Source organism: Hipposideros armiger, unplaced genomic scaffold, assembly GCF_001890085.2.
Source record: "Hipposideros armiger isolate ML-2016 unplaced genomic scaffold, ASM189008v1 scaffold_924, whole genome shotgun sequence".
NCBI lineage: Eukaryota > Metazoa > Chordata > Mammalia > Chiroptera > Hipposideridae > Hipposideros > Hipposideros armiger.
In genome coordinates, this window is record NW_017732274.1 from 355,996 (window position 1) to 368,339 (window position 12,344).

General features: G+C 49.0%; 1 protein-coding gene across 2 annotated transcripts in view; it reads right to left on the reverse strand.

Moving 5' to 3' along the window:
* Nucleotides 1–6,156: 6,156 nt before the first annotated feature.
* Nucleotides 6,157–12,344, reverse strand: part of SARS1 (seryl-tRNA synthetase 1) — a 27,608-nt gene continuing 21,420 nt past the window's right edge. Inside the window, exons 5-12 of one of the 2 annotated variants that reach the window (XM_019630641.1) lie at nucleotides 11,806–11,949; nucleotides 10,630–10,785; nucleotides 8,878–9,099; nucleotides 8,155–8,284; nucleotides 7,739–7,897; nucleotides 7,411–7,485; nucleotides 6,954–7,079; nucleotides 6,157–6,590 (exon numbers count right to left, since the gene is read on the reverse strand). In XM_019630641.1, coding sequence (XP_019486186.1) covers nucleotides 6,433–6,590; nucleotides 6,954–7,079; nucleotides 7,411–7,485; nucleotides 7,739–7,897; nucleotides 8,155–8,284; nucleotides 8,878–9,099; nucleotides 10,630–10,785; nucleotides 11,806–11,949 — 1,170 coding nt within the window. In that variant the 3' untranslated portion in view covers nucleotides 6,157–6,432. Of the gene's footprint in view, nucleotides 6,591–6,953; nucleotides 7,084–7,410; nucleotides 7,486–7,738; nucleotides 7,898–8,154; nucleotides 8,285–8,877; nucleotides 9,100–10,629; nucleotides 10,786–11,805; nucleotides 11,950–12,344 lie in introns of both variants that reach the window. The other variant, XM_019630640.1, reaches the window with a different exon arrangement.

Consider the following 12,344-nt stretch of genomic DNA (forward strand, 5'->3'; position numbering starts at 1 on the left):
AGAGAGAGAGAGAGAGAGAGAGAGAGAGAGAGAGAGAGAGAGAGAGAGAGATTAACTGTTTGAAGAGTCCAGGCCAGTTTTCTTGTTGAATGTGCTACATTCTGGATTTATCTGATCAAAGGGCCCCATGGTGTTTTTCACATACTGTAAAGTCAGAATCTAAGCATGTTGCCCTCTTCCTAAAAACCTTGCACCAGGTTTTTCTGTTGTGCTTTGAATAACTGGCCCACAAAGCCTGGTGTGGAGGGGCCCAGCCTCGCTTTCTCCTCCTTCACTCTGTTCTGGACGCCTTGGCTTCCTTCCAGACGTTGACCATGGCAGTCTTAAATGTCACCTTCTTCATGGCACGTATAGCAATTTGTAATTACATAAAGTATTTATTTGTAAGTTTACTTGGTTAACAGCTTTCTTACCCACTAGCAGTAAGGTCCAGGAGCAGGAACAACACATGTGCCTTGAATACCTAGCACCTGGCATGGTACCTGACACATAGTAGGATCTCGGTAAATATTGGTCAGATGGATGGATGGATGGGTGGATGGATGGATGGATGGATGGCATAGAGGGGTGACCAGCTATCCCTCTATTCCTAGAGCCACCATCTGGGGGAACAATTGGGTATCTAGATTCCTCTGTGGACAGCTCTGAATCCATTCACTTTAACCACAAAATTTTATTCCTAGTGCCAGCTGCAGCCAGGAGTCATAGGCTTGATGTCTCAGCCAAGTTACATTGACTTTCTCTGAGGCTCATTAAAAGATGGTGTTGGATGCCTTAACCCAGTGATAGGGTCAACCCACAGTGCCAGCACTGTTTTCTGGGAGTGGCTCAGCAGGCCAGCATTCCATACTGATGTATAGTCCGTCTAAGATCCCACTGAGATCATTTTTGGCTCCTGCGCACTGAGGGGAAGAGATGGTACCTGGGGCTGAGCTGTGAGCAGCCAATCCCAAAGCAACACCTTCAACACCTTAGTTGTTAAGTTTATCAGAGCAGGCTGAGGGGAGAGCCTGGGTACCAGGCAAGGCATGAAAGGTACGCAGATGAACAAGACTCTAACTCTGGCCTCAAGAAACAACCAGTCTAACGTGGATAGAGACAAATGCAGTGGTAGAGCTGTATTCATTAATATTTCCTTGTGCAGTGGGAGGGGTTAGGGAAGGCTTTGTAAAAGAGGTGGCATTTCAACCACCCTGAAAAGGAAGGAGGAATTCCACAGACAGGCAGCAGGAATGGCACCGGGGCAGAGGGAACAGCATGAGCAGATATGGAGGGTTGCAATGTATGTTATGGTCAGTGCTGCGAGAGGTGAGCAGTGAGGTGGGCTGGAGCTCAGAGCTCGAGGTGGGCACAAGCAGAGCAGAAGGGCCTGTTCATCTGAACTGTGGCCACGGTGGGATGAATCTGGGCTCTGGCTGAGAAGTCTGGATTTTATTTGATAAGTTGAGGGAGCCATCCGAAGTTGGCAGGGGAGGGCATGGTCATGGCTATATCATCCACAGACGACTCCCGTACAGTGCATAGTCCCACTGGAGGAGGGACTGAGTCTGACAGGCCAGCAGGAGGCGGTTGTACCAGTCCAGGAGGAGAGCTTGTGCTGCGGCTGAGAATCAGGCTGCCAAGGGGCAGGTCTGAGTGATGAGGGGACTCAATGGGACTGTGTGAGGCTGGCCGCTGGGCATGAGGAGGGGTGGTCCAGGATGACTCCTGGGTGTTTGTTTTGGGTGCCTGAATGCCCAGAGGGTGGAGGTAGAGAATCAGATAAGAAGTTAGATTTGGACTTTTGGGTTTGGGATCCTGGTAGTGAAGATGCTCAACGTGTATGTTGCGGGTGTGGGTCTGGAGCTGGAGATGTGTGATGAGAGATCTTGGATTTGGGATTAGAGGTAGGTGAGCACGCAGAGGAGCAGGGAGAGGCCAGGGCTCTGGGGACCAGCATTTGGGGGCGGGCACTAACCCCTTACCCTGTCCACTTCTCTGGCAGCAATTCAACGGCCCCCTTACGCTCTGCACTCCAGCTATTCAGGCCTTCTTCCTGCTACCCTCATGCTGTTCCTGGTCTGGAACATTCCATTTTCCCTCTGACAGATTGGGGACCAGGAGGGCCTGGAATGTCGATGAGGTGTCAGAGCCTAGAAGTGCCCACTGTTTATCTTTGATCAGAAATGACAGCAAAGGCGGGATGGCAGGAAACCTGCTTTAATATGGGTAAATGTAAACAGGTTGGTATGTTGAGGGGACCGGGTGGGCAGGGGAGGGACTGGAGAGGGAGACAGGAGGGTCAGGGAGGGCTAGCTGAAGAATAGGGACTCGGACATGAGATTCAGGGCAAAAGTAGATAAAGGCTGGTTCGGAAGAAAGAGTAGGGAAAAAAAATTTTTTTTGAGACAAGATGGAAGGAGGAAAGGATTGAACACTAATCTAAATAGGAGCTAAATTCTCCTCTTTGGGGTTAAAAGAAAAACCACAACACAGACTCTCTGAAGGGTCACGCCATCTTATCAGCAATTTACACCCCCAGGAAAATCATTTTCCAGACCATTTCTGACAACAGGTTTATGTGGGGGAGGGAAACCCCAGTCTTAGGGAGGGACCGGGACAGCTCTCCAAAATGCAGGGCTTGTCAGCCAACCAATCAGAGCAGCGAAGAGGAACTTCCCCCTTCTAGAAAAAGGGGCTTTCTCAGAATCAGAGGTCACTGGGACCCCCTACCTGTCCCGCAGGTCCAGGGACCTAGAGGTTGAAAACTGGCAAGGTTGGCGTCTGGGTCTGCTTTTCCTCTAGGTTGAATGGGGAGCCCAGTCGCAGGGTTTCTGCAACCAGAACCTGCCTGCAGCACCCCCGCCCGTGTGTGTGTGGGGGGGCTCTTAAAAGGGCGATGTTAGAGGCGGAGGTGTCAGTCTCACCAGCTCTTCCCTGGTTGGAGCTGCAGGGCTGTGTCCCTCCTTTTATGTGTGTCTGGGAGGAGTTATTGGGGAACCCCATGCTGTGAGGTGAGTAGGGGAGTGGAGCAGGCCCCTCATACTGGCACAGGCTCTGACATGCAACGCATTTCTCTGGGGCCCATCCCAGCTCTGCCTGTCAGACTCATCCTGGGACTGAGGCCAGAAAGGTTTGGCAGGGGTGGGGGGGAGAAAAGGCAGTCTTGGGACCCTGGGTAAACCGGAAAGGCTGCAGGGAAGGAAAAGCTGGACAGGGACAGGTCACAAGCAAAGTGTCAGTGCCCTGAGAGATTTCACCAGTGTGTGTGTGTTCATTCGTTCAGTTGGCTCCTTAGTGGTTGATAAACTGAACTTCCCAGCAGACTGTGAGCACAGGTAAGCGCCTTGGTCTTACATTAGTCCCTACACAGTTGCCTGGCTCTTTAGAATCTCTCTGGAAGTCTGGCTCCTGGTTGTCTCTGTCTCTTGGTACAGAGGCCTGGTGTCTCCTCTCTTGCCTGGAGCACCCAGACCTGCACCTTGGGCTCTGAATCCTTGGGTGTGGGAACCAAGGGCTGGTGACGGACCCAGGGCTCTGACTCACTCCACCGGGCCTGTGGGGGTAGTTTGCTGAGGTAACTTGGGAGCTGAGGTTGGAGATGGGGTAGGTCAATGTGCCAGGGATGAGGGCACCAGCCGTGGGTGGAGTTAAGGTTATCTGGGCAGGTTCCCAAGTGCTCAGTTTCCAGGCCAGCTGGCCCACCCTAAACAAGGCTTGCAACCAGCCCCACCCCACTGCTCCAGGGAGGGAAGGAGTCTGGTTTTCAGCGCACTCCGGAGGCAGGCAGGCCACACCTTTCCCTATGACTGTGTCCCATTCTTTCAGGAACCCCTGTCCTAATTGTGCCTGGTACAGGGTCAGCACTCAGTAAAGGAGTGTTATGCCCGTGTGCTCACCTGCTTGTCTTCCGTATGGCCTGCAGGGAGGAGTGTCAACGACAGGCTCATTCTTTCCTTCATTTCCCTCTCCTCTGGCTCCAGTAAGAAGAGGGTATAGGCTTTCTAACAGACTAGTTGGCATACAGCAGCTACATTCCGGACCTCACACATCCCTTTTCACTAGGCAGGCTCCCGGGCCAGTCCACACCCTTACCCAGCTGCAGGGCAGATTGGCATGGGGAGCTGGGCTGCCAGCAGCACAGGTAGGAGGCTCCCTCTGCATAAAGCAGCGGGGAGTCCAGTCCAGGTTCCAGGTGCAACCAGCTCCAGAAAACTATTCAGGTGCAAAGAAGGCAAGTCAGCCAGTGCAGGAAAGCCCAGAGCCAGCCTGGGTCCCGGGCAGTTCAGAGCCCCAGCTTCAGCCCTCCCACAGTATTCAGGGCAATGGAGAAAAGCAGTGCCTCCTGGTGGAAAGAAGGTCCCTGGCACAAGGAGCTGAAGAGGGTAGGAGCGAGGAGCAAAGGGAGCAGCTGCAGTGACCTCTATGGCTACATGGGGGTGTTCAAGGACATCTGAAAGTTTCTTACCCTAAAACCCTGAGGCTTTTCAAACGGGAGAAGGGCTGTGTCGTGGTGAGCAAATCCAGCTTCCTGCTCACTGTGTAAACTGCCTTTCTTCGTATCAAATAGCTGAGGCTACAGGAATGTGAATTTTTGGTCCTTCTGAGAGAAAGGGAGCAACCTGCTCTTTTGTCTGTTGGCCCTGGCTTTGTTATCCCAGAGCTGAGGGCATTCGGCTACAGTAGAGGTGGGCTGGCTGAACCTGCCTGTGGCAAGAGAGCCAGTGCAGTCACCCTTTCAGGTGTCCCAGTTTTGATGGGGTTTCCAGCAAGACTAATAGGATCAGCCCTAAGTCCCCAGTGGAAAACCAAGCACATGGCCTCTTTCCTGGGTGCCAGGCTCCAGCTGTCCCAGGGAAGTTGCTGCTTAGGGACTAAGGAAGCTGAGATGACATAAAGGCTTCTAAGTGACAGGCCAGTTCAGAGTCTTGCTCTCATCCTCCCAAAGAAACACAAAATCAAGCACTGCTGAGGAGCTAGGACTCCTGGCCTCCACCTAGCCAGGCTGTCTCATCTCCCTTACCCACCTTGTACTCTGTCTTCCACATGATGGAAGAGTTATAATCATGTCCCCACCCTCCCTTCAGGGACTGTCACCAAGATAAAAGAGATCACCTACAGGAAGTATTTTAGGCTCCTAGGAAAGAAGCACTAAACTAACAAGAGGTATGATTAAAGTAAAGTGTTTTGTAGATTGCAGATGAAAGGCAGCTGGTAAATAAAGAGCCTAAACATTACCCTCCCCAGAGAAAAAGGGTGAACTGGCTATTAGGGCAATAGTGCAAGCTCCAGAGAAGGGGTTAAAACATTCTTCCTCCCTTCCCTCTGTCCTGCTGGCTACCTCCATCCTTTGGAATTGCAGCAACAAGCTGCTATGCAGTTGGTCTCCCAGTCTGAAATGAGTGGAAAGAGTTGTTAACAAGGCCTGCCTCGTGCTCTTGAATCTAGGGGCTCTTTTAGATTACACACAGTCACATCTCCCCTGGGCTCACAGCCTCCATCCCTTTCCAATGATCCCTTCCTAGGGAACAGAAGTGCTGTGAAGCTTCTTTTTATATCAACTCTGGTCTCTAAGCTAGTCCTACCTAACTGCTTTAAAACAGAAACAGGTTTATAAAAGAGAACCCTAGGGCCGGCCGAGTGGCTCAGTTGGTTAAGAGCTCGCTCAAGAGTGTGAGCTCTGAGCAACAGCGGTTCGATTCCCAGCCCGAGCTGAGCAGCCAACAGGTGGCAGGATGGCTCAGCTAAAAAAAAAAAAAAAAAAAAGGGAGGATCCTGGCCCTTGTTCTACAAGCTTGTGTCTAAGACTCAAAGTTTTCACTTTGCCTTGGAGTCTTTACTAAATCGACCTCCACCTTCACCTATCTTCTCAAAGGCTGACTGGGTAAATGCAACAAGTCAGGAAAAACTATCTAGAACAGCGGTTCTCAACCTTCCTAATGCCGTGACCCCTTAATACAGTTCCTCATGTTGTGGTGACCCCCAACTATAAAATTATTTTCGTTGCTACTCTATAACTGTAATTTTGCTACTGTTAAGAATCGTAATGTAAATATCTTGTTTTCCGATGGTCTTAGATGACCCCACCCCTGTGAAAGGGTCGTTTGACCCCCAAAGGGGTCACGGCCCACAGGTTGAGAACTGCTGATCTAGAAGGAAAAGAAAAAGTGAGTATGGTTCCAGGAAAAACTGCCAGAGATGGCTCAGCCCCAGGCAGAAGACTGAGGAAGAGTCCTAGCCTTCCCCAGAGATGCTTTATTACACGGTTTCATCAGTCAGCAATGATTGGATCCTAGGCCCATGTGAAGGGATAGGAACATTGTGCAGTACAAGGTGGATGGTTCCACTTTTAACAATGCAGTCAGATGGGGCAGGCAATGAGTGAGTGCTTGGCTCCCCTGCTCGTGGGCAGGCTCTGAGATCCCAGCTGACAGAACTGGGAGGAGTGAATGTTTAGGAATCGGTGACCTCCATGTTCTGCAGCTGGCTTTCCAGGGCGACATCTCTCACTGCCCCTTTCTTTTTGCTGCCCTCATGTTGCTTCTTTTGCTTCTTTGATGTCTCCTGGTCAATGGGTGCTGGCTTCACAAAGGGAATCAGCTCTTGGAGACCTGCAAGGGAAGAGCTAACAGAGTAACCTATCATTTCTCAAGAGTCAAAGCCCAAGGACTTCTGGGGTGAGTTCCACAAGACAACGATCTCTTTGAACAAAAGGGTACCCACAATGGGAACTGGTTTCATTTATTCTTTTCTTCCCCAGTCTGAATTTTAGCTGCATTTCAAAAGAATACCATAGCTGGACTGGCTTCTTTCGCAGCTTTGCCTCTGCAATGCCCAGCACCAGAGGACAGGCAGAGATTGGGGGACTATGTCTTAACAAGAAAATCTGGTCCATTCTGAAAGGGGCCTGCTATTCAGAAGAGTGTGAAGACAGAGAACAGGAGGAAGATGGGCTGGGCAGGCTGGCATCTTACCTGGCGGCATGAACTCCTTCAACTTCTCGGGCACAGTGATGCCCTCCTCTGTCTGGTAGTTCTCCAGGATGGCGCAGATGGTGCGAGTAGTGGCACACATTGTAGCGTTGAGCATATGTACAAACTCTACCTGCGGAGAGGGCCCCAGAGGGAGCCGTTAAACTCAGCCTTTCACTGGTTTAACTGATGACTTCCCTACTGCAACTAACCAAATCAAGATCATGGGTTCTACCCATTATGAAGCTGTTTCTAAGCTTATATTTATTGCCTATCAGATAAGTCCAGGAAGATTCCTCATGTCTCCATGAGTGACAAGTGGTGGGTCCCAGCATTTTTGAGGAGAGTTGGGCCCTTTGAGGGAAAAAGAAGAAACTACCACAGTAGCCTCTCCTTTGAACCCCTTTCAAGTCCCTAACTTGGAAAAGTAGGGCTGGAAAACTGGAGATAAGTTTACAACCCAGACCTCCTTGGGTGATGAGGGAAGACTCTGCCTCCGACTTATTCGGTGTAGACAAATGGGGATTATTTTTTATTTGGAGTTATAGAAAACAAAGCCAAAAGAGAAAAGCTAAAATTGCCCTGTAGAATGGAGCTAGATTCAGGGTTCTATCTAAAAGACTCAGTCCTGATCTAGTAGAAGTCATTTACAGATTCCCTTTTTGGTCTAGATTGAAAGCTCCGGTTTTCCCATGATGCTGGGAAATAATGTACTCCCAGGGCTGAGAAATAAAATGGATCTACTCTGCACTGAAGGCCCCACTGCCCGCCTCCCCAGGGACCATCTACCTTGTCCATCATCTTCTTGGTCTGCCCGTATCGGATTCGGAGCCGGCGAGCCTGATAGTCCGTGCAGTTAGAACAGGAGACTAACTCACGGAAGGCTCCCGAGCCCGGAAACCAGGCCTCCAGGTCAAGCTTCTTACTAGCAGCATGATTCAAAGAGCCTGTAAGGAAAAACCCTTAGAATTCATGAAGGAGGGATGGTATTTCAGGAGAGTAACCTTTAGCAAACCTGAAGAATTCTTTAATTCATATCCTATTCCCCAGAAGTGAAACCATGCCCAGATATCCTTATCACCAAACACTCCCAAGTGAGAAGAGTGTGATATTTTAATTAATGAGGGCACTTAATTGGATTGTGAGCTATTTCTTTGTGTGGTGAGGGTGTTATTTGTGGGATGCAGGAAAGGGAGGCCGATACCGGAGACAATATTCACAATGTGGTAAGGGATCCCCAAAGACTGGTAGAATTCCTCTGCTGTAGTAATCATCTCTTCAAACATCTCCCATGACTTGTTGTCATGTGGTGACGAGTAGACAAACTGTTCAATCTGCAAACAGGGACCGAAGGAGACAGGAACAATGGGACAGGGTGAATAAACTGAAGCACTGAAGTGGGTGATATTCTTGCAGTGAAGACCTGTTCCTACACCACTGGGAGTCAGGTGAGGGTGGGGGCCCCCAGCAAGAGAGGTTGGTGTTGCACTGGACTGGGAATGCAACAAGAACAAATGCTTCTATAGATAGCGTACCATATTATGTGTCAGGTACTGTTCTAAGTGCTTTACACCTATTAACTAGTTTAATCCTCACAATAGGCCCAATGAAGTAGGTACTATTATATTATTATCCTCCTTTTTACAGGGAGAAAACTGAGCACAGAGAGGTTAAGCAACTTGTTCAAAGTTACATCGCTGGTAAGTGGTAGAGCTGGCATTTGGACTCAGGCCTTCTGGTTCCAGAGTCTGTGCTCACAGCCATTCCACCAAGTTCCCAGGCTCTTTGCTAGAAACACAGATGCAGGCAACAGGAGGAAAGACTGGTGCCAGGGTGGGCCTGAGCCACACAGGTCCTGTCTCTCCTCTATCCACCCTGGACAGAAAGATAGACGGGTCCTGCTCTTCACCCTGACTTGTGTCCTCACCTTCTCAAACTGATGGACTCGAAAGATGCCACGGGTGTCACGGCCATGGGAGCCCACCTCCTGGCGAAAACAGGTGGACAGGCCCGCATACTTGATGGGCAAATCCTCTGGCCGTAGCCACTCATCCCGGTGGAGAGCAGCAATGGGCTGCTCTGAAGTCGCAATCAGGTATTTCTCATCATAGGAGGTGTCATCGGACTTTTCACTGCCTTTGCCAATCACCTGAAGGAGGGACCTCTATTAGTTAAAAGGGAGGGAGGGGGACCTCAGCTAGAGCAAGAAATCCAAGAGAAGATAAGCGTGATGGGACAGGGAGAGTTTTCTCTAACCCCTGCCTGGGAGTGAGCAGGGGACACTAAAGACAGGGGAGGGAATGGGTCAGTCCCAAACGGGGTCCCTACTAGATCAAAGAAAAGCAAATTAAGAGAAGATAAAATATTCTGATATTATTTTTTACTTATCTAATACATGAAACATTTATAAGTGTATAAGGGCCCATGATGGCAGGCGTACAATAAAACCTGAGCTGGTAGCAATATAAATGAATCCACTCAACAAATGCTTGTGAAGCATTTATGAAGTGTCAAGTCCCTTTTGCCAATGCTGGGCAAAAGGAGACATTGTCTCTACTTTATTGGTGCTTATGGATTAGTCTACCGATTATAATCCTCAAAAAATCACATTGGTGTTCCATCAATTATCATGACCTTCTGAACCTTGACTTGAATCCTCTCTCTCTCCTTGAAAAGGTCCCTGGTTGACAAGAAGTCACACATTAGAAGGACATGGCAAGACCAGCCACTTCTATGATATCCTTTTGTCCCACCACTCAACCGATGTGCTTCTTTTCTAAACTCATAATGTTAAAGTACGCTCCTCTAGATACTTCATACAGATTTGGGGAAAGATCAAACAAGGGCCAGCTGAGTGGCACAGTGGTTGAGAACTGGCTTGGGATGCCAGAGGGCCCCGGTTCGGATCCCACATATGAGGGCCAGTGACACTGCCCTCCACAGCTAAGATGCTGAACAACAGCTCGACCTGGAGCTGGGCTGCCGTGAGTCCCTGGCGACGGTGTGGGCTGCAGCAGATTGCCATGGGCTACCGTGTGTGGCCAGCAGCCAGTGTGAGCGGCCATCTAGAAGCCGGCGACTGATCTGCCTGGCCCGGGAAGAGCGCAATGATTGTGCCAACTTGGGCCAGTGAAGCAACGTCCTCCACAACTAGACTGAAGAACAAAAGGGCAGCAACTTGTCTGTTCCCCTTCCCCCAATTCCCCAGCGCTGTTCCCATCCCACAATTCCCCAATAAAAATCTTTAAAAAAAAAAAAAAGAAAGATCAAACAGGCTCTGTGTCTGCTCTGTCCAATATGGCGGCCATTAGCCATGTGCGGCTATTTGAATTAAAATTAGTGAAAATTAATATTTTACTTTCTCAGTTGCATTAGCCACATCGTAAGTGAGCAATAGCCACAGATATAGGACATTTCCATCATCGCTGGAAGTTCTCCTGGGCAGCGCTGCTCTGTAGCCTTGAAGTTAAACTTCTTAATGTAAGAAGTCCTTCTGAGGGCCAGCTGAGTGACTCAGTTGGTTAAGAGCTCGCTCAAGAGTGTGAGCTCTGAGCAACAGGGTCGCCGGTTCGATACCCGGCCCAGCTGAGTTGCCAACAGCTGCCAACAGGTGGCAGGATGGCTCAGCTAAAAAAAAAAAAAAAAAAGTCCTTCTGCTATGATGCCCCAGGCTACTCACCTTATAAAGTTCTTCATCAAACTGGCTGAGCTGTGCCACCTCCTGCATGACCTCCTTTCTCATGAAGAATGGGGTATAAATGGGAGTATAGCCCCGACTTCCCAAGGTGCGAAGGGCATACTGGATAAGTGCCTGTTCTAGGAACACCAGGGCCCCCTAAAGAAGCAGAGACACAGTGCTGTATGATTGGGTCTGTCACCAACATGTCCACCTGCTAGAATTCACATTCAGAGGCAACTGGGGCAGTAGAAATATGATTACCCAGGGGCACACAGGAGGCCAGCAAAGACTGTACACCCCAACACTGACTCAAGAGATTCTTTCTTAATATCAGTGCCCAGCAATATCATCCAGGAGCGTTGTAAAGTGAATTCTCTTTCAGATATCAAAGCAAGAGAAAAGGATTATAGGATCTGGGTGCATGGGAAAGTTTTCTTGTGCTAATTCTTACAACACGGGACTCATTTGTATAATGTAGAACATATCTATGCATGTGTATAGATGTACAGTTGACCATTGAACAATGTGGAGGTTAGGGGTGCCAATATTCCCGCCTGCACAGTCAAAAATCATGCATAACTTCTGACTTCCCCAAAACTTAACTACTAATAGCCTACTGTTGACTGGAAGCCTTACCAATAACATGAACACAATAAACACATATTTTACGTTATATTTATTATATACTATGTTCTTACAGTAAAGTAAGCTAGAGAAAAGAAAATGTTATTATGAAAACCATAAGAGAAAATATACCACAGTATTTATTAGAAAAAAACCTGCGTATAAGTGGACCCACGCAGTTCAAGCTGTCTTGTTCAAGGGTCAACTGAGATTCCAACATTATTTTACCGTGTCCTTCGGAAAGCCTTCCCTGAATCAATCTGCTCTCAGGCCCAGCTAATCCGGGTTTGCCTCTGCCTACCGTTCTCACTGCACGCTGGGCCCACTCGCACCACAGCACTTACCATAGTGGGTTTTGACTCTGTTACTTGTCTAACTATCCAGTTACACTGAGCTCCTTAGGCAGAGCAGAGGCCGTTCTGATTTAGTTTGGAGTGGAAAGGCGAATACAGATGGCAGATTTGATGTGCTGGCCTCTTTCAGCAGGTTGTGTTTTCTGCACGTTTTAGTTCCTCCTTTGCGAGCCCGTCCCCACTGGTTCTCTCCTCTTACCTTCAGGAAGTACCCTCGGCTCCCAGCCACCACGGCCCCTTTTTCGCCTTCAAAGCCATCCACCATCACCACCAGGTCCACGTGAGAGTACTTCTTTCTGACCGTACAATCACCCCAAATCCTCTCTACTTTGTTGTCTGCGTCCTAAGGAAACAAGACCAGGAGACAAAGATACACGACCCTCTGAATTCTACAACCTCCATCTTTTTAAACCCTGTTCCAACAGCTTTGCGCTTTGGGAAGCCATTGCCTAACTCAAACAGGAGGTGTAGGTCACTGTGTACAGAGACGAGAGAAGGGATTTTGCTAGAGAATTTGTGCTCGATAGAGAAATAATCATTTATAAATTCCTAGAAGCGATTCTAGCCATAAAACTGAAATCACGATTTTTCCAAAAGATCTGTTGCATTGCTTTTTTTACTCTTTTAAATGACTCCTTGAAAATCCTGCACAAGGACACCCCTCCCCTGGACAATCAGCATTGCCTGGGGTGCAGAGGAGAATGTAGATTTTTTTTTTCCAGGTTCTTATTGGTCCCG